This window comes from Artibeus jamaicensis, unplaced genomic scaffold, assembly GCF_021234435.1.
Source record: "Artibeus jamaicensis isolate MK-2021 breed Jamaican fruit bat unplaced genomic scaffold, CSHL_Jam_final contig_3214, whole genome shotgun sequence".
Taxonomy (NCBI): Eukaryota; Metazoa; Chordata; class Mammalia; order Chiroptera; family Phyllostomidae; genus Artibeus; species Artibeus jamaicensis.
The window spans coordinates 2,992,265-3,013,948 of record NW_026521760.1 but is presented as its reverse complement, the minus strand read 5'-3'; the positions used below and the strand labels follow the sequence as shown (position 1 = coordinate 3,013,948).

Genomic DNA, 21,684 nt, shown 5'->3' with positions numbered 1-21,684 from the left:
ATTTTCCAGACAGGCACACACACTCTCTTCTGAGGGGGTTTAATGATGTCTGCTTTGAAAACCTCCCATATCAATTCACGTGGATGTCGTGACTGTTCATGGTTTACGAGTAACAAACTTGAAAGCTGAGAGTAATGCTTATTCAAATGACTCAGCAATTTTGTTTGCTTCCTTTCAAACCTGTATACCTTGAAGGCAGGATCCGAGTCAACTCACATGTTAATTTCCTTGATACTGATACTAGGCCTATACATGGCAGGTGATCAATACATATTTATTGAATTTTTAGATTTTAAAATCAATTTTGGTATCTTCCTCCCTCTATATCCTCGAACTACAATCGGGGGTGTCTAGCTCATTCTCACTGGGGGCCACATCAGCCTCACGGTTGTGTTCAAAGAGCCAAAATAATTTTAGGACTGTATAAATGTAACTAGTCCTGAACTGTTAAGGAGTTGAAATTGCATTCGGCCCCTTGAAGGCAACTGTGAGGCTGATGTGGCCCCAGTGAAAATAAGTTTGACACCCCCCCCACTACACGATGCTCTTCACATATGTTCATATGCAGACAGGGTTCACTTTTATTTGAGTGTGGTAGCACTGGAACCCTAAACGGTAAATGAGAACCGATGTAAAGCCCAGGTAGAATGGGAAATGTATGACGGAGCATACATTTCTCATAGGGCCTGATAAACACACAGGCCCACGCACACTCTACATCGGCCTATGTGTACCCACCTTGTCTTCTGACTTGCCAGATGCAGCGGCTACGTTGGCAACAACACTCTTTCCGCCAGCGGAAATTGTTTCCCCTGATTTAGTCTAAGGGTGGAGATAAAAAGTTAACAGGACTAAGTCTCTCTGAATGGCTATTTTCAAGATTATGCATTTCAAATGTCACCACTGCACCAGGTGACCCTTGTGGGCATCTCGTACAGAAACAGCCACTAGCTTCGACTGAGCACAGGGCATCACTGAGCACCGTGTAAGGCTGGACGCACGAGCTTACAGAGTCTGTGCAGTGAAGCAGGCCAGGCAAGTTAGAGTGTGGAGCAGGTGGAAAGCTCTCGCCAGATGCTCTCCCATGGGAGCCCACCGTGCCAGATGCTCTGATTTTTCAAGAGAAGCTTCTGATTTTACATGAACTATTCTGACTTTAATTCTTGGTAGCTATTAAAAAGAACTTAAATAGCATTGTAAGCCAAATACCTTTGAACAAAACACACAATCTACACTTAACTGGTGGGCCACGGATTTACAACTTCTGATCTAAAGTGCCTTGTTAAGCTGGCCTAGTCCTTGTCTTCCAAGAGCTCTCAATAAAAAAGTTCCTCTTATGTTTGTTTATTCTTCTAATAGCTACTTGGTCCCCCGTAGCTCTAGAAATACTGAATCTATTTCTGACATTGGCTCTGTGAGGCCATTCTTCTAGAATAAGACTCTAAAAACTCTGCAAGAACTCCATGTAAATGGCAGGCCATGCAGGGCATGTGTGTCCCCAGAGCCCACGAGAACAGGGGCAGACTCAATCCCATGCTCCTATCCGTGAAGCATGGAGACTGTGGCCCTGCTGTCATGACTGGGCACTGCTGGGCAGGGGAAGGCTGGACAGAACATCCCCTGGACTCCCCTGGTGCTCTTCTCAGGCCTTCCATTGGCCCGCATTTCCACAAGGCTATTTGCAAACCAGCAAAATGATAGCCCCAAACCATTACAATACAAGATACATTCAGCACAGGTCTGCAGATTCACTGCCACATGTCAGTGGAGAGAGAGGACCCGCCCCTTACTCCCTGGTTGATTCAGCATTTCCCTGCTGTTAGTCTGATTTATTTACCGTTGGTTTTGTTGAGCTCTCTGGTGTCGGCTGCCCACTTGATCTGGAAACCGCTTTTTCTTTATGCGCATGCTTGCTTCGTGTATCTGATGTATGTTTGGGGAGGCTTTTTGGCTGAAAACATACACACACCACGTTGTTAAAAGATGGCGAACACAAATATTTTTCTCAATCGAGTAGAAAGTGTTCACAACAGTTGTGTTTTATGTAGTTTTGAATTGTGCTAATTTAAAATTAGTGTGATATAAATCTGATAAAATTTCACCTTAGGTACAAAATTTGAAATAATGCAAATCCTTCTGCTGAAATTCAGCAAGAATCACCAGTAAACTGCAAATACTGTTACTGCCACATGGTGGCACCAATTTAGCCAAAAACAAAACCCAACCAAACAAAAAACCAAAACACCAGTGAGCCATCCTCATGGGACTTGTTTCTATAGCAGTTTATATTTGTTAAAATTTATCAGTTACAGTGAGTGTTCAATATTATTTTATATTAGCTTCATGTATACAGTAGAGTAGTTATACAATCATAATTTACAAGTTGGTCCCTCCAGGGACTTAAGTCTTGAATGATGTGAATTTCATATTTTTTGCTCACACATGCAAAAGGCTTCGCCTTATGATGTCAAGTCCTAATGGTGATCGTTTACCTCTGTGTGTTCCTTTGGCTTTACTTCTGGGGGTTGTTTCTCATGAACCACAGGTGGCTGTCAATTTCAAAAGATAAAATCTCAATCACATTGGAGTTCTTGGTTTCATATTTCCAAATAGGCACAAGAGCAACACCCGCTATTTGACACTCCACTTCTCTGGAGAACTGACATGTGCACCGGCTCACAGTGCCCACGATGTCATGGATGAGACATGAGACAAATTCACACGACTACCGAGTCCTGTGGAGGAAAAGGGACGGCACGGCTACTCCCTCAAGGGGGGAGTGCCCCGACCCTTGCCTAGACAGGCTTTTATTGGGTTTAATTTGCACATGAATACAGGTACACCTTATTAATCATTGTCAGGCAGTAATGATCAAACAATAGATAACATTCAAAGAACTATGAGGGCCTATTCTGAGTCAGGGTCTGTTAGCTAAAGGGCTACAAAACTTTGAGAAACAGACTCATTTCCTGCTCAGACCTTTATCATTTAACTAAGAGCAATCTTAGCAAAGCAGGCTTCACAGGATTTCACACATTTTTTCTCAGGCCTGATCTCCCAGGGAGCCCGCCCTTTCTAGCACAGGGCTGCACCGCCCTCTGTCATTGTTTCAGGTTTAAGTCAGACAGAGGAGGCAAGATAGCCAAGGAATTCTTGGAGACTTCTCGCAGACAGACTGAGGACTTAGGCTTCATCAAAGCCAAGAGGCGAGAGTCCATCACCCCCTTTCTCCATAGCCCCCCAAGTCCTTCCCTGGGGCCTCCATGAGATCATGCCTGTCTTAGGTGGTTCCTCTCTTGGGGAATCTTACCCATCATTGGCTAACTGATCAAGCATTGGGGGCCAGTTATGGAAAAAGGAGCAGAAGCCGTGCTCCTGCCAGGGAGATAAGCTTTGTCTCCTTAGTGGCTTATGGTCCAAAGGTCGCTCACTCAGCCTTAGCCATGGTGGGTTTACAGCTCCTGAAACCAGGCAGAGCCGTTCCCAACAGAGAACAACCCAGTTAGAGCAGTAGGTATGTGCTGCGTGGTTGGGGCAATCCCACCAACAGTCTGATAATGGCAGTTATCAGGAGAATAACGAAAAATTTAGTTTTTCACCTAGAATAGTTTTCCAGATAGGTACATCTCTGTAAAGTATTGGCTGTTTTTCATTCATGCAGATCTTTGGGTGACTGCAAGTCTGTCCACAGAGACACCAAGTGATCACCGTGACCCCTGAGTTTGTGGAAAGAGGACCCTAGTCTAGAAATTAATTTTTTTTAAATATCCTTTTACAGGAGACAAAGAAAACTGCATTTTCTCTTCAACTGAATGACTTATATAGTCTTTTCTGTGTTACGAGTACAGAAGAAACTAGAAACCCAATTCTCTCGAGATTGGGTAGTAACCAAAGCATTTACATATACAGTCACCTACAAAGGAGTTCCTATCAGACTGTCAGCTGATTTCTCAAAAGAGACCTTACAGGCAAGAAGGGGCTGGAAAGAGGTATTCCCAGTCATGAAATCCAAAGACCTACAACCAAGACTGCTCTATCCAGCAAAACTTTCATTTAGAATGGAAGGACAGATAAGGTGCTTCTCAGATAAGATCAAATTCAAGGAGTTCATCATCACCAAGCCCTTATTATATGAAATGTTAAAGGGACTTATCTAAGAAAAAGAAGTTAAAGAAACATGAACAGTGAAAGGACAACAAACTCACAGTTATTAACAACCACACCTAAAACAAAAGCAAACTAAAAGGACAGCGAGATCAGGAGTGGAAACATAGAAATGAAGATCTCAAGGAGGGTTAGCAATAGGGGAGTGGGAGGAGGAGAAGGGGGGAGAAGGTACAGAAAATAAGTAGCATAGACAGATAGAAAATAGATGGGGGGGCAAGAATAGCATGGGAAATATAGAATCTAAAGGACTTGAGACACATGATCATAAACTAAAAGGGGGGTAATGGTGGGGATGGGGGGGTAGGGTGGAGAGGAATGAAAGGGGGAACAGAACAACTGTAACAGCATAATCAATAAAAAAATTAAAAAAAAAAATAAAGTGAAAGACGACCTCCACCTGGCTGCTGAATTCTTCCTCTGGAGGGGACTGTGGAGTCACCACCCTCAGGGCTGCCAGGACACCAGACACACGATCAGATAAAGCCTCAGCTCTCACCCAGGTGATGACACCCTTGCCTGCACTTGAAGTACTTGAGCCAGAAGCATCTCTGCGCTTTCCCATAGGAAACCTCGTGGTTTTATCAGAGTATTTGGCTTAAGCACCTTGAGAGAAATGGAGAGGAGCACGCAATTGAAGAGAAACCTGTGCCCTGGCTGCAGACGCCCTGGGGGACACAGACCGGCTTTCGGTCTAGACAGCCCTGGAAAGGCTGGGAAGCTGTTCCCAAGGGAAAGTCAGAGCCGTCTCCTGAGTAACTGGTTCTACCAGCCAAGATAAGGCTGTGGAGAGTAAGCCAGCAGCCTCTTGGGAAAGACTCTCATCTTTGACTTAGCCAGGTGCTGGACTCAACAGACACAGTTACTCTGGATAGCTCGTTATTAAAGTAATTGGATACTCACTACCCTTTGCCCTCCATCTTTGTTTCTGTTGCTTATTTTTAAACAATACAAAAATATAGATTTGAACAAAATTATTTCTGAAATGTAAATTTTTATTTATAAAATAGCATGCATTAATTTTAACTATATAAATTTAATGTTATAATTAGTTTACATATGCTCTATAATATCGTGAAAAATAAATTAGCTGACAAAAATCCTTTTACCATTCAGTACGACCAAAAGAGGAACTTGGTTAATCATAATTATGGTGAAGAATCCAAATAACTCATAGATGCCTTTAATCACTTACCTCAGTTGATTGTAACTTCTCAGGTTCTGTTTTTACAGCCTAAATTCAGAAAGAAAAAGGAAGAAAGAAAAATGAACTTCATTTACAAAGTTAATTATACATTTTCTTCAACTAAAGAAGCTAAAAGGAAATGATTTTGATGTATTTATAAAGGTAAATGTTATGAGTTAGGATTATTATACTTTGCTTGGAATTGTAACCATTTAAATAAACACTTAAGCATAGTAACTAATAGTCTGCTCTTGTAATTCAGGTACCAATTTACATCTTACTTTTTCTATCTTACTTATCTGTCAAAGATATGTAAAGATTTATTACTAGGAAGACTCTAGCTAATACATAAGCAAAATAAAATAAAAACTCTCGTCCTGCAAAGCCACACAAGCATGGTCCATCCCTGTGTGTGTGAAATGGTCATCATACGTCTCTGCTGACAGTGTGAAGTGATGGAATGGTGACAGAACCAGGGACACAGACAGCAGTGAGATTTATTTTTAGTGCCAGAATGTGAGCGATGGGTGATTAAGCCTCCCAGAAAGTCTGTGACGGTTCAGAGAGTTACAGAAGACTGTGAACTGCAAATAGCACGTGCTGAGCAGCTGAAGTGAGCAGCTAATGTGACCAGTACAAGGAACCACATCACCTGTCTTTTGTGTCTTTTCCTATTGGGAGGATGCAGTCCTTTCATCTCTTTGCTGATTGGAGTGGCCTAATGTAAGAAGAGCACAGCTTCTTCCAAGACCCATTCTACTCATATGATGCATTTACTCTGTGCAGATGGATATAACTCTACAATGTTATAGGCACTTCAACTTTAAAGTCTTAAGCAAATATTCCAGTTTGGATTTACTCTTTAGGGTGATAGAAAACCTGTAAGATTCCCATTAATTAAATTAGCTTTGAACCCCTCCGGTTCCCCCTCTTCCTCTTGGTAAAGGCTGCTTGAGCGATATGTTGGTTATGTTCAAAGGAGCAGCCACAGATGCTGTCAAAGTTTTTCTGTAATTTTCTGCCACACGGTCTTACAACAATTTTGTAAATAGTGAGCGTATTCTTATTTTACAACAAAAATCTAGAGATCTAAAGTTCTAGGAACACTTCTGAAGGGCTGGTTGTGATTTAGGATCTTCAGTGGAGTATTCCAGAGTTTTACCCAAACAAATGTAAACTATGTCAGAAAATTTCTTAAATACACCCATGAATTCTCAGTACAGGCAAGATATGGAAACAGGAATACAATGTAGTTAAACATTTTATGAACTTTTCTAAGTAATAGATTAAAAATTAGGCCAAATGCTTCCCTGTCACTTCCCTTTTATCTGTTTGGTGATATCAGCACAAACCCTTATGTTTTATTCTATTATCTGAAAAGGGTAACGTCAACCATCCTAATTTATTGCATCTTATGCCTCAGTGATAAAGATACACACGTTCTGCATACAATGGGCCTTTGTTATGCTGATACACTGTGGCTCTGGGAAGAAAACCAGTTTATGATCCAAGAAATATTTTAAGGAAATTTTAAATTTTGGATCCTTTCAAACTGGACCTTTGTTAATGAGTTTCCACATGTGCTACTATGCTTTTCTGAGTTTATGCAAATCTAATTTTTTAAATAATTAATAAGGAAAACAATCAAGCTGGTATTGTAGTGGTTTCAGTCTTTCAATAGCTTCTATTTTGCCTCTATTTAGCTTCTATTTGGCATCAAGATTTTGCCTGGAAGTACTCTAAAATACAATTAAGAATGTACACTCACAGATGCAAGCAGCTTATAACAAAATGTACATTTTCATCAGTAGTCCCTAGAACATTTGCTAAACTTATTTTTGGTGGTGGGTGCTATTCAAAATAGTGATGACGATGATACCTAGTGCTTACTGATCACCTGTTGGGGCCAGGACTATTCTGAACTTCCCATGTGCCAACTCCATCTCCATGATAGTCCTGTGAGATAGGTATCATCGCCATCATCATCATTATCCCCATTTCATGGATAAGAAATTGAGGCACACAGAAGTTAAATAACTCCCTGAGGACAGCCACGGAGTTCTCAGTGTGTGTTGTCTCCAGAGTACCAGCCTGCCCCTACTGGTCCCCAACAGAAGTAAAGACTTTCTAAGCTTCCTAGGACAGGCACTGTCCAATATATATGTTTGTTTCTTCACAGAGTCTTGTGACTATTTTCATTTCCTCCAAACTGTACAGATAAGGCAACCAAAGCAAAGAGGAGTTTTCCAACATCACAGCTGGTGGGGACCAGGATTCCAAGGAGGCCGTCTGGCTCCAGTGTCCACACCCCATAATCCTCTTAGGTAGCTCATCTTGATGATTTGATTAGAAATAATCTGAACTTCTACCTCATTCACTGCAGTGTGCCTACCAGCTCTCATGTGCCAGGGGTAGGAGAGAGAGCGCGAGCACTGGAACCCAAACACATCATGCTCCCGTTAGAGCTAGACTGCCTGTCACCTGAAAGGTGCAGAACCTGACAGGGAATTGCTGCAGGTATTATCTCAAATAAACATCTTTTCTCTAAAAGCTCAAAATATTTGGGGAAATATACTCATGAAGTTCACAAAAATCTCTAAGAGGAAGCTAGTAAAAATGTTACAAGCCAAACATGAGAAGCCCACAAAGATGATTAATGAGATCAGTGTGATTAAAATCCACTGAGGAAGGAGCAGGGACCACCCAAGTGGTCCCGAGCTGCTGCTGGTGATACTTCACCACTTGCACCCCATTCGTCTCTCCCTCTCTTACCTCTCCTACTCTCCTCTCCCCTCCCTTCTTCCAGGTCCAAAACTGGCAGGGATCTCATGTTTAGCGCTTAGTGAGGGCTGAAGCGGTTTCTGACACTGCTCTGGAAGACAGGGCACGCTGGAAATAGGCATTGGTTCTCCAGCTGGGAGTTGGCGGGTGGACCAGAACCAGGCAACGGGTCAAATGCAAACCAATAGGACAAAACACACATCCTTCTTCCTGGCTCTCCTTTCTCTTCACTTTCTCAAGTTTTCATGGACTCTAAGGTCAATGAGAACTGTTTTTTGGTAGATGCTTCTATGATAGTTTTAAGATCATTTTAAGACTGAGATTAGCAACTTTTTATTTTCAAAGATTAGGATTGGTATAAATAAGTAGTGACAGCTAATATTAATTATGAATCTGATCGTGCATATTTTGAAAATAAGAAATTAATAGAAATATAAAACATTAAATAACAATTTTAGATTAAAAATAAATTTAAAAATTCAAGCGACATTTATAAGAGGTTAGATTCAGACAGTGTCTTTCAAGATATTTACAATGTCCTTTAAAAACAGTTCAAACCGAGGCCACAGGACGCCTCAACAGGACTACATTATGGCACAGAACTGAACTCTGGGGTAGGGTCCCACTGGGGTAGCAAAGTAAAATGGAGAAAGCAAAAGCATGATGGGGATTTTAAACAAAAGCAACTTAATAATAATGGAGCTGGGGTAGCTCTTTGAGGCACGAAAGAATATTGCTTCACAAGAATTAGTTGAGAGCCTCTGGAAAAGACTCCCTGTTTAAACCTCCTCCCAAGAATATTCCCAAGAAACAGAGCTGGAGGCGGGATAACCAAGGGAGTGGCGCTGAGGCAGCTCTGGCCAACTCTGCAGGACATTGTTTCTTTTTCCTCGGAAATTCCAAAACATAATTATTAGAATAAATCCCAAACAGAGTTCAACAAACTTTTATCGGTAATATGGTGCCCCACGCAACTAAAATTTCAGAAACAGAATTCAGAAAGCGCTCGACATAACCAGCATCTGTTACACTTTTGTGTTCCCTTAGTTCATTTCTCATTCTTATATTTAATATTAAATGATTATACTAATCAAATAACTTTAATAAGAAGTTAAGAATTTGTATTCTTGTTTAGATTCTGAGAAATGTGCTTAGATTATCTTAGAAATAAAAATCTCTCTCACATCCAGGACCAAAACCAACACAACGACTTTGGTGCCCTTTTTTCTAGATGCTCTAAAACAATGCAGAGTATAGACGACATTTGAGGTAAATATTGAAAGGAAAGATGTGTTTCCAATGACTCCCAGAAATTAGGAAGAAAATGTTTACTTCCATAACATCAGCTTCCCAGGACATACAACTCATCTGTCGGCTATCAGTCTACATTTGGTTTGCTTTACATGAATCGACTGAAGGGCATTCACCCACGTTGACCTGGAAGGCTCTTCATACCTTGGCTCCAGTGGGATTCATGCTGGAAGACTTGCTGGTTGATGCAGAGGAAGCAGACACCTGGAAGGAAAGAGACAGAAAGTCTGATTCCAGTTCGCCTATGACCTACTTCGTCCTTCAGCTCCTCTTACCCACACTTTCTCTCACCGACCTGTTTTTACTCTGTCTAGGGTACCACTTCCACAGAGCCCAGGAGATGGTTTTGCCCAATGGGTAAAACCTTTTGTAACCAGATCAAATGGTTCAAAGTTTGGATGTGCTACTTACTAAATAATCTTGGCAAGTTACTTACATTTTCTGATCTTTGGTTTCCCCTGTATCAATTGTTCTTCAAGAGGTAAAAACTACCTTCTAAGTCTATTACTGATAAGTATATAATGGCTCAGGAAATATTATTATAGTTATTGTTTGTGCTCTTTTTTAAAAAGCATGAACTTTGATACTTGCATTGGGCTCAAATGCCAACTTTGTCAATCACTAGCTTTGTGACTTTGAGTCTCAGTTTCCCAACTATTAATATATAAAATGGGCCCTATAATGTCTATTTTGCAGGTTAGTATTTGAGATCATGTGCATAAAACATCTGGCACATTGCAGGTACTCATTAAATTGCTTGTGCATCATTCATAACACATTGTACGAGACAGAAGGAAGAGGACATGGCTCTAGGAGGCAGAGTTGGAGGGACCAGAATTGTCCTTGCAGTATCGTGTAAGGAAGAGAAGGTGGGAGACAGGGTTGCAGAAGAAATGCTGCTCTATTATCTGTCTCATCCCTGGAAGACAAAAGGGGACAAATGGTCCCTGAGACCCCTACCCTAGGGACACAGGGCGTGGTGGAATCAGCCTCTGCAATCTCATTACCCACGCAGTGGGCCATGCATGTGATACCTGCTTGGGATTGAGCTCTACTCTGGTACTTAGCTAGCAATACACTGGTTAATACTAAATAGATCATTACTATCTTTGGGAGTTCAAATCCAGGCTTATTAAATCTCCTTAATATTTGAGTCCATTAGGTTTAGGAGCCCAGGGATTCCATTTGGCACAAGCTGCCTCCTGAAGTAACCAGCTGTCAGGAAACAGCTGCTGACCTACCACAATACCCAGAACCCCCGTCTCTGATGACTGGCCCTGAGCCATCTCAGAGGCTGAGACCCAGGGCAGGATGAGCCCATCCTGCTGGTGCCCCCGTCTCAACACCTACCCACACTACTGCTCCAGGCGAATGTGTGAATCCACTGCAACCCGTGGCCCATGAACAAAATTACCTTCCCCACCGACCTCACTTAATACAGAGCATGTTGGTTAAATGCTACATTACAGTTTACAGATAAAAGCCTAAATCTTTAATATAGTGATTTTTTAAACAGAATCATATAAATTTAACTATTCCTGAGTACTATTTGGCACCAATTGAGCATCCCTCCAGTCCAACACACACACACACACACACACACACACCCTGGTCCTATAGCAGGGCATGGAGTGGTCTCTCTCCCATTTTTTGAAGGATAAAGAACTGGAGGATGAACCAAGATAAATCCCCTCAATGAATTAATGGACAAATGTATGTATATTCATTTTTTCCTGAGAATTTTTTTAATTTGTGGGGATTAACATTCCCTTACATATATAATTCTGTCTTTCCACACTTAAAACTGGTTGTACAAAGTCCCATTCAAACTCGGAGAGTTCCTCTTTGCTCTATCTTTGTCCTTCAGTGAATTCTAAAACATATAAAACAACCAAAGACCAAACACTCCACATGAAATGCTTTTTAAGCTGCAAATCTTCAAGTAAACATTAATTTATTTTCTCAACATCCAAATTTATTAGAACATTCTTCAAATCCCTGGCATTTCCAACATACCTTACTACTTTATTGAGCAATAGCTGCACACAATCCTCCATTCCTAGAAAAAAGACTTTCAAAGGCCCACTCAGAACAGCAACATCTACAAGGAGTAGCTATAATTACCATGGGAATTTAGCTGAAGGACTTGGCCCCATCCGTTCTCAGCCCAGATCCCTCCATGGAAATTCTACCCTACCACTAAGGCACTAGCCATTCTGCAACTGAAATAGGCAAGCGACCTCACTTGGAAAATAAGGAAAGTAAGCCCATTCCACTGTGAATTCATTCAACTCTGGCCACTGTAGTTTGTTCTGTTTGTGAAAGACAAGGAACTCTTAATACTTTTTTCTCTTGTGAAGGACTGAATATACTTTCATTTTAAATCTCCTGTACTGTTTGAATTTGTAATCATGGGTGTGAATAACTTATAATTTAAAAATTCTGAAGAGTTAATTCAAACACAGTTAGTGCCAGGTACTACGTTTGGTGATGAGAACACAGTGCTGAAGCCAGTCAGTCACTATCCTTGGGAAAGTTATTGCCTTATCAGAGATAACATTAATAGAATACTCACTTCAAAGATTACTTGTGGTAAGTGCTCACAAGGGTCCTACAAGAACAACAAACTAGGAAACCAGAGTTAGTTTAGGAGACAGTCAGGACATGTGATGCTGAGGAAGTGACAGTTAGTGTGGCAGTTGAAGGATAAGGAGATATCACACAGGCAAAAGGCCAGGGGCGCCCTCTGACCTGCCTGCGCTGAAGCCGGGACCTGGGCTGCCTGATTTCTAAATCAGTGACTCTGCTGCAGGACCTGCCACTCAGCCCGTCCTGGCAAGATCAAGGGGCAGCCTATTTTAAAACACAAATATCAGCACTCACAATGCAAGAAAATATCTCTACTGGGATAAGACCTATAAGTCAGACAGAATTGCAGCTATAACAACACTTTACTTCCTAAATGACCCATACAAGTCTCTTAATACCCAGAGTATCATTAGTCATTTATAAACCTGAATTAAGATATCAATCATAGTAACAAAGACCAGAAAAACAAACTTTTGTAATCTTGCTCCATTCACCCACGCATTTGACAATTGCTATTTAAAAGGCAATGATCATAGGTAAACACAGCTCACCTCCTTGCACAATCACAGCAAAAATTACAAGTAAACTACAAAAACGATTACCATCTAGAATCATCACAAAATTAAGCTGTATAGAAATCTGACAGCTGAGGAATTAAGTCACGTTCATCCAGGCGGGTAGGAGGGGCAGAGATGCATGGGGAGGCACGGAGACATGGAATGGGCAGTCACACACCCATGTGTGGTGGATAAAAATCAGGGGATACCCTGGGAGCAAGGGACCTCAGCCCACACCAGACCACCCAGCCCAGAGGTCCAGTGCCAGGAAGGTAAGTCCCTATAATTTTTGGCTGTAAAAACCAGTGAGGGTTGGGGTGACAGAAGAAACTGCGGGATTCTCAGGAGTCTCTTCTTACAGGGCCTGCAATGGACTTAGGACTTACGCAGACTCACTCCCTCTGGGCTCAAGCCCCAGGGCAGCAGCCGGAAGGGCACCAGTGACATATGGGGAGAAACTGAAGTGACTGGCATCAGGGCGAGTGCTGGGGGACAGCTTCCTCCCGGACAATACTCCAGAGGCCAGGCAGCAGCTCTGTCCCCTTTCTGATCCTGCTGCCACACGGAGCCATATAGTCACAGAGCAGCAACACCATATCTGTGACTCCAACACAGGTTGCCCCACCCTGGTGATTACCTAAGACTCTGCCTTATCCAACTTTCGGGTGCACTTTTCTACAACAAGGCCACACTGCTAAGGGAATCAAAGAAGCTCTATGTAACACATAGTTACAAACAGAGGGAGGCTGCCAAAATGAAGGGACAAAGAAATATGACCCAAATGAAAAAACAGAACAAAACTCCAGAAAAAGAACTAAACTAAATGGAGATAAGCAATCTATCAGATGCAGAGTTCAAAACACTGGTTTTGGGGATGTGCAAGGAACTCACTGGGTACTTCAACAGCATAAAAAAGACCCAGGCACAAATAAAGTTTACACTAAGTGAAATAAAGAAAAATTTATAGGAAACCAATGATGAAGAAGATGAAGTAGAGAATCAAATCAATGATTTGAAACACAAGGAAGAAAAGAACATTCAATCAGAACAGCAAGAGAAAAAAGAATCCAAAAATCGAAGACAGGCTAAGGAGTCTCTGGGACACCTTCAAATGTACCAATGTTTGAATCATAAGGGCGCCAGAAGGAGAAGAGAAAGAACAAGAATATTAAAAACTTATTTGAAAAAATAATGAAAGAAAACTTCCCTAATTTGGTGAAGGAAAGAGGAATGCAAGTCCAGGAAGCTCAGAGAGTCCCCAACAAGTTGGGCCCAAAGAGGACCACACCAAGACATACCAAAATTAAAATGCCAAAGGTTAAAGACAGAGAGAATCTAAAAGTAGCAAAAGAAAAACACATAGTTACCCACAAATGAGTTCCCATAAGATAATCAGCTGATTTCTCAAAAGAAACTTTGTAGGCTAGAAGGGACTGGCATTCAAAGTAATGAAAAGCAAGGACCTACAACCTAGATTACTCTACCCAGCAAAGCTCTCATTTAGAATGGAAGGGCAGAGAAAGTGCCTCCTAGACAAGGTAAAGCTAAAGGAGTTCCTGATCACCAAACTATTATTATATGAAATGTTAAAAAGGACTTATTTAAGAAAAAGAAGATCAAAACTATGAATGTTAAAATGGCAATAAATCCATAACTATCAACAATTGAATCTAAGCAAATAAGCAGAACAGAAACAGAATCATAGACATGGAAATCATTTGGAGGGTTATCAGTTCGGAGGGAGAAGGTGAAGAATGGGAGAAAGATATGGGGATTAGAAAGTACAAATTTGTAGGTACAGAATAGGCAGGGAGATGTTAAGAACAGTACAGAAAATGGAGAAGCTGAAGAACTTATATGCATGACCCACAGACATGAACTAAAGGGAAGGACTGATGGAGGGAATGGGGGTACCAGGTGGGGGTGGACAAAGGGGGAAAATCGGGACAACTGTAATAGCATAATCAATAAAATATATTTAAAAATAAAAATAAAAGGCAATGAATGGTGCTGACGATACACAATGAGTAAGATACTATCACAGCCTTGAAAGAGTTTCTAGTCCACAGAGACAGACAGACAGACATCAAGCAGGCTCACATTACAACTTAAGTGCTCTATCAGAGGTATGAAGGGAATCCCGTGGGACAAAAACAAATCGTTTGAGTGCCAAGTCAGTTTCAGGCCCACCTCGAATAATCTTGCTAACGCTGTCAAGTTACATAAAAGATAAACCAATATTGATAAAAGATAGTAATTGCTTAGAAAAAATATTTAATCCTGCACTTACAAAAAATATTTAATCCTGTACTTATCCAACGTAGCATCTTATTTTGCAGCATTATTCAACAAAATTTCTTTAAATGTGTTCACCTGCTACAGTAAGAATTTTGGAAGTTTACTGCAGTAAACAATTAGAGATATGAGGGAAAGGTGGTCTGCTTTTAAGGCCCCCAGAAAATGGAAACTGTTCTCCTTTTCCACAAATATTCTGCAAAGGTCTCCCAGACTACAGTCTTCTAACTCTCTTACCCCTTTTGGACAGATTAATCTTCCCAAATGTTATTCTCAGGCACGTGTCTCCTCTCTAAAGTGGCACCAGTGATGACTGCTGTTGCCCACTGTATCACACAAAAATTCTTTCTCTTGCCTTTAAAGATCCCAGGCTCCAGTCTGGAGCCAACTCCTAATTCAGAACAGCTGCTCCAGGCAGCTACCCAGCGCAGGCTCAGAGCTCACCTCACTCATCTCACCCTTCATACTGTTCTCCCCCAAGAGCCGCTGGTTGAATGCTTCTCTTCCCCAAATATCCAAATCCTACACGCCCTTCCTCTCAATAGTACCCTACTAGCTCCAGCCCTGGCACCGTAACTTCTGAACCACTGCAATCAGTCCCTAATGGGCCTCCTCCTTCTCCCATCCCACCTCACCGATTCCCAGTGCCGTACACAGGCCCGCAATCGCTCAGCTGCGTCATGAATGCTCTCCTCCACCAGATGGGGTCCCCCTAAAAGAGCTGTCTGTTGGGTACACTAATCTGCTGACCCCCACTCTTATAGCAGGTCTCTTGCTGGGGCTTTTTCTTATTTATACTGGGTGTCTAGTGAGACTTCACAAGAAGAGATACAAGACCCAGGACCATCCTCAACCATGCGGCCAGGCTGGAAGTGAGTGGCGAGAATTCTGAGGCTGCACACAGGCCCTGGCAAGTGGCCAAACTGGGAGAGCTCCCTAGGAAGGGGTGGGGTCCTAGAACCTTACTCATCCATTCTGCTGCCACTGAATCTGGCTGACAAAAAGGTCATTCCCTCAGTTCCTTATTTCTCCGTCATCCACATAACAGCATCCTCTCACTTGCCTGTTCCCCCAGAAGACTTTCAGCTCCTCTCTGGGCACCTGCATCTGGTTTACAGGAACCCGCCCACCGCGCCCCTCCAGAGGCCCAGCAGCCTCACCTTGATCCCTGCACCTGTCACGGGGCTGGCTCGTTCAGAAAGCGCACATAGAGTGAATCAGCCTTTGCTTCCTCTTCCACGCTCCACTGGCAGCATTCCTACTTTGTCCTCAGCACTAACCCCTTCACGCACCCTGTCAACGCCAGCTGGTGTGGGTATGTACTCTCCTTTCCCGCCTGCCTGACCGCAGTGTCATTCTGAATCACAGACCGCCCCCTCCCCCACAGCTGCAGTGACACCGAGAGCTACAGGCTCTCTCCCCAGCCTCCTGACCGTTTTCCTTCTGGAAGCCTCTTCACCTGCCCCATTCTTCTCTGTTCTTCAATATCTGTTCAACTTTCTCCTCCTGACACTATCATTTATTATGGGAACTATCTCATACCTTATTAACAGCCTTACTTAATCACTAGACTACATTATATTACCTAAAGTGAAGAAGGCAAGAAAGGCAGGTACAGGCTCAAATCTCTGCTGCACATTAAATAACCTCCTGGAGCCTCCGCTCCCTTGACTCTTAACTGGGAATAACACCACTTCCCTCCGGACTTGATGCCAGGGTCAAACGAGGGAAGACAGAATTCGTCTGGCCTGGAACCACTGGAGTTGGGCACAGTGCTGGCTGTAGCTTCATCACCATTTCCTTTGCCATCCACACTCCTTGCCTAATCATATGCCTCCCACACCTGGATTACATCAAGGACCTTCTCAGAGTTTCCGTGTCTGGTTCTTTCCCACCCTCACCTGTAGCTCCCAATCCTTTCTGTCTGTGGCTGCCTGACTAATTTCTCTGAAACAAATGTGTACCATGTCCCCACTCTGATGAAGTACTAAACTCTCTGTGGTTTCCCACTGTGTCTCCCGCCTGGACATTAGATTCTCCATTACTTGACCCAACCTATTTATTCCATTACCTCTCTCCATACTGCCCGCACCAGAACTCCCCTACCAGCCAGGACAGTGTCCTTCCTGCCTCCTGGGCACCTCGTCCGGCAGCATAACTCACTGGTTAGGTGTATGAAAGGGGTATGGACTCACGACTCTCTGGTGGAACTCCAGCAGACTCTGAATTCATGTGCAACCTCAAGCAAATTACTTAACCTCTCTGTGCCTCAGTGTCCTCATCTGCAAAATGGGAATAGTAATAACTCTTACTCCAAAAGGCTGTTTTAAGAATAAGTTAATGCACATGAACCAATTATAACAATGCTTGGCAAGTGATACATGCCGGGCTATAGCTAGTGTTATCCCCACCATCACGCCACCTTGCACCGCTGAGCCTTTCATCTCGTCATTCCCAGGGCCTACAAAGCCTTTTCCCTGCTCAGGTCCCACCCATCCCTCCCTCGGAGGGTTTAAGCTCCAAATACAACACCTGTATGTGCTTTATCTCATTATCTTCTCAACTCATATATTTTGTACTTCTCACTTGAACACTTAATAGTGTATGCTGCACTGGAGGGTGACTGAGCTCATTTCTAAATGTATGTCATGTCTTGTCAGTGAATCTATAAACTGATCAGGAGACAGGGCCTTTTCTGCACTTCACGGTGCCTGCTCTAGTGCTGACTGTGTTGTGGCCGAGAGGAGCTGACAACCACTGCTGATTCAAATCTGTTTCCATTTTCTAATCAATTAAAATTTAATTGAAGTAAAGAATGAAGTATAATTTTAATGCCTTTTTTTTAAATGCTAGGTTTAAGACTATAATTAACAAGTTAGAATACTTAAGTTTCAGTCTGATGGCCTCTGGGTGGCCGTGAGTCCCCAGGCAAGTTGACTGCACGTCAGAGGCCCCTGGTTTCCCACAGTGGGAGCAGCACGATGCGCCCCACAGGGTCGTGGTGAGGGTCAGAGCAGACCAAACTCAGGTAACGGGGCAAAGCAAAAAATAAGTATTAAACTTTCTAAATTAAAAAATTCTGACAAATCAATAACTGATTTTTAACTTTTAAAACTAGCTTTGATGAATGCACAAGAGAAAAACAAGTAATTTGTTTCTGAACCATAATAAGATTCTTCTTTAATAACATGCCTCAAATAATGAAAGAAAAGGGAATGATGGGGTTTTTTTTCAGTTCTTTCCCCACAGGAGCTGTAAGACAGGCCCGACCTTGAACTCGACGAGAACAGGAGCCATGCCTGTCTCAGCAGCTGCACCTCCTCAGAGCCTGGCCCACAGTAGTTCCTTAAAAAGTATTTGTTAAATAAATGTAAGAAGTTGTACGTAAGTAAACACAAAAGTATCATCTGATGACTCGAAAGCCAACATTATGAATTTTACAATCATCCGAAATTTTGTTCAAAGCACAAGTCAGAAAACTGGTTTGGATAATATAGTTTAAATATCTAGTCGGTCAGCATAGACAAACCTGGAATTATTATGCTAAGTGAAATAAGCCAGTAGGTAAAAGACTGTTTATGATCTCACTTATATGTGTAATATAATGAACAAAACAAACTGAAGAACAAAGCAGAACCAGAGGCACGGACACATGGAGCAGACTGACAGCTGTCAGAGGGGAGGGGAGGGGGAGGGCCTGGAGGAAGGCAGGTGAAGGGACTGGCCAAACACCATCCGGGCCCGGCCCACAGACACGGCCCACAGGCACGGCCCACAGACACACAGCAGTGTGGTGGTGCCCAGAGGGAAGGGGGCCCAGAGGCTGCGTGGAGGCGCACGAAGCGGAGGCGGGTCGGGACATCTGCAATAGTGCAAACGATAAAAGTTAAAAAATAAATAAATATCTAGTCACTTACATCCTTATTGTCTTCAACTTGGTAGTTGTACAACTTAAAAAAATAAATATACACAAAAACCCCTGGGCCGCTTCCTGAGACACCTGGAACACACAACAGACGGCTGGTCGAGGGGCTTTCTAAGGAAGGCACTGGCCGTCTCCACGGACACCATTGAAGGGCCCACGAGTACAGGGTTACAGTTTTCCACCTGCAGCGACGGGTTCTTCACCCCGGGAAGTGAATATTCAGAAGTCTGGGTGTGCGTGCTGTTTGCCGTGCTGTCATACCCTGACATCCATTCTTACAGTGCCTCTAATTATTAACATGACATAATCATGGTGCTTTTAAAAACACCTGCAGTACAGTCACCTAACAAAGTACAGTGTTTATCATAACAACGGGATTCTGATGACAGATAAACAATGGCTCATCCGTAAACGAAACTGAGACATTCCTTTCAGGCAGAGCGCAGCTTTGTGCCAGCTGATCTACTTAGCGCCAACGCACCCCTCAGCACACGTAATAAGAGATAAGGCTGATTACAGCAGGATCTTAAGGACAATATGACGCCATCAGAAGAGGGAGACGACGGTGTTTCTGAGATGCTGGTTTGGAAGACAGTCAGGAAAGACTTCACAGAGGAGACGGCAGCTACTTAATATCCACACTAACTGTGCATTCAGTTGAGAGGTGGGGACTGTGACAGGTGCCTTCATGTCTGATTTCAGCTTATCCTTTAGAAGCCTGGGAGGGAACTATCATTACTGCATTTTATAAATGAGAAAACTGAGGCTCAGAGAAGTGAGGTAGCTCATCTAAGACCTCACAGTGAAGAAGAGGTGGACCTTGGATTTGAGCACATGTGACAGCAATGCTCAGGAACTTTTTGCGATAACAAATTGAATTCCCTACGTTCGAAAACTAAAATAAGATATTTGCTGTTAGAAAACAAATGGAGATGAAGGCTGAGATGGGTTTGCCAGTCCAGATGAGCTAGACCTGGAGGTAGGAAAGCAGCAGAGACACTCGGCCCAGAGTGCAGCGGGCTAGATGAAGCAGAACACTCCCAGACGAGGGGCTCCGAGCCTCACCTGGGGAAAAGGAAGATGATTGAGTCTATCTCAGCTGAGTATGCAGTGCATTCATGAACTACAGCATCAGAAGGGACGCACTGAGGAGGTAAAAATAGAGTGCCTGAGCTCTGCTTGCTCTGGAAAGTGGAGAGCACAAGAAGCTTCGGCCTCTGATGCAACATGTGGGCAGAGCTCAAAATAAACATCCAAGTGTTGCCTGGCAACTGGGACAACAGCCACAGCTGATCTGTGAGCTCAGTCCAAGCCAGAGAGGCTGCGGGATGTTTGGCCACGTGCTCTGATGCTGGACCACCTTCAGTGCTTAGAAAAATTTCACAGAAGGCATGAAGTTGAACCTAACCTACTACACAGAAACTGCTTCATTGTCGTCACTTTGCAAACTCCGGTATTCCAATTTTTTTCTTCCGGGATGATAATTACTTTGTGGGCAAGTTAAAGAGCAAGCCACGCAGCCTGGATTAGTCATCAAAGAGTAGAATAGCAGCTTTTCCCCTGAAGTTTTGTTCCTGCCCCTAAGGATCCTGTTTGCTTCACTTGATGCATGAAATAATCCCAACTATGTCTGACACTGGCCGCCCAAAGTGAGGTAGAGAAGTTAGACCTGGAAGAGACAGCCTGCTTTCCTCTTCTGATTTTCCCCTAGAAAAAGTTTGTCCAGCTAGGGATTAACTTAAGCCTGTGAGTCAGGAAATTCCAGCATAATAGATGCCACATAATGAACAATGAAGAAGGCGGCCTCGGAAAGCCGTGTGACCTTCAATCTTTAGCCTCCCTGGAACACAGTTTCCTCATCTGTACAATGTCAGGCCTGCCAATTCTGGAATTCTGCACCTCTGATACTGTATGTTGTAAATATGTGAAGCTTATTCAATAACGTACCAATGACACTTGTTCAAACCGGAAACACAGGAGTCTAGCCTCTGGAGTCCCACAGACCTGGGGTCTAGTTTTAGCAATGTAACTTCAGGCAAGCTACTTAACTCTTCCAAATTTGAGTTTTTACATGGGTTCAATGGCTATAAAAATGACACCACTTCATAAGACGGTAGTGAGGATTAAATGAGGGCATGTTTATAAAGTGTTTGGCTCAGCGCCCGGCAAATGGTAAGTCAATAAACGGCCATGATTTTAATTTTCTGAATACCAATAGCCTCAAACATCTTCTCTAGTCTCCAAATGGAAGAGCAGTGTGTGGTGACCACTGCTTTGAGAGGTTACACACTAATACTGTTCATCTTTCTTAAAGAGGGCAACATTGTTTCATCTTATGCTATTTTCTGCGGACTCAAATGCATGGCTTGCTCAGGTCTAGGTTCCAGTCAATACAGGAACAGGAATCTTGAGAGCACCAAAGTTTTATGCAAATGCTAAAAGATTATGAGCTCACCTAAAGCATAGACGGTTACCGATGATGTGATTATTGCATAGGAATAAAAAATTCTGAGCTCTGCTGAACAACCGTCTCAGAGCCTTTCGGCCTGGCTTCCACAGTGCACTCAAATTCATTTCTTCAGTGCAGGCCTAATGGAGGGTGGGAGGACCTGAGAACTCTGACAGTCCTCGTGTTACCAAACCAATTGCCAGCCTACTCTCTACCAGGATGACGGACTCAAAATGTCTCTATCAGAAAGTGAGTGGGAACTTACAAGGAAATACTGAGATAGGGCCAATCATGTGGTGGCTGACACAGGGGCCTGTCACCGGCCCTTCCATGCAGCCAGCCTCTCGGTGAAGCCGGGTCTTAAGAAGACTTACATGACAGGAATTTAAACAGGGCCCCCCCTGTCCAAGCTGATCTTTAGATAACC

General features: G+C 43.0%; 1 protein-coding gene across 5 annotated transcripts in view; it reads right to left on the bottom strand.

Moving 5' to 3' along the window:
- CAST (calpastatin) overlaps nt 1–21,684 on the bottom strand; it is a 134,095-nt gene that overhangs the window by 50,374 nt on the left and 62,037 nt on the right. For 4 of the 5 annotated variants that reach the window (XM_037153840.2, XM_037153841.2, XM_037153842.2 and 1 more), the window contains 5 exons: nt 9,587–9,646; nt 5,360–5,398; nt 2,493–2,549; nt 1,838–1,951; nt 739–822 (listed from right to left, as the gene is read on the bottom strand). In XM_037153840.2, coding sequence (XP_037009735.2) covers nt 739–822; nt 1,838–1,951; nt 2,493–2,549; nt 5,360–5,398; nt 9,587–9,646 — 354 coding nt within the window. Of the gene's footprint in view, nt 1–738; nt 823–1,837; nt 1,952–2,492; nt 2,550–5,359; nt 5,399–9,586; nt 9,647–16,043; nt 16,095–21,684 lie in introns of those variants that run through there. The other variant, XM_053663590.1, reaches the window with a different exon arrangement.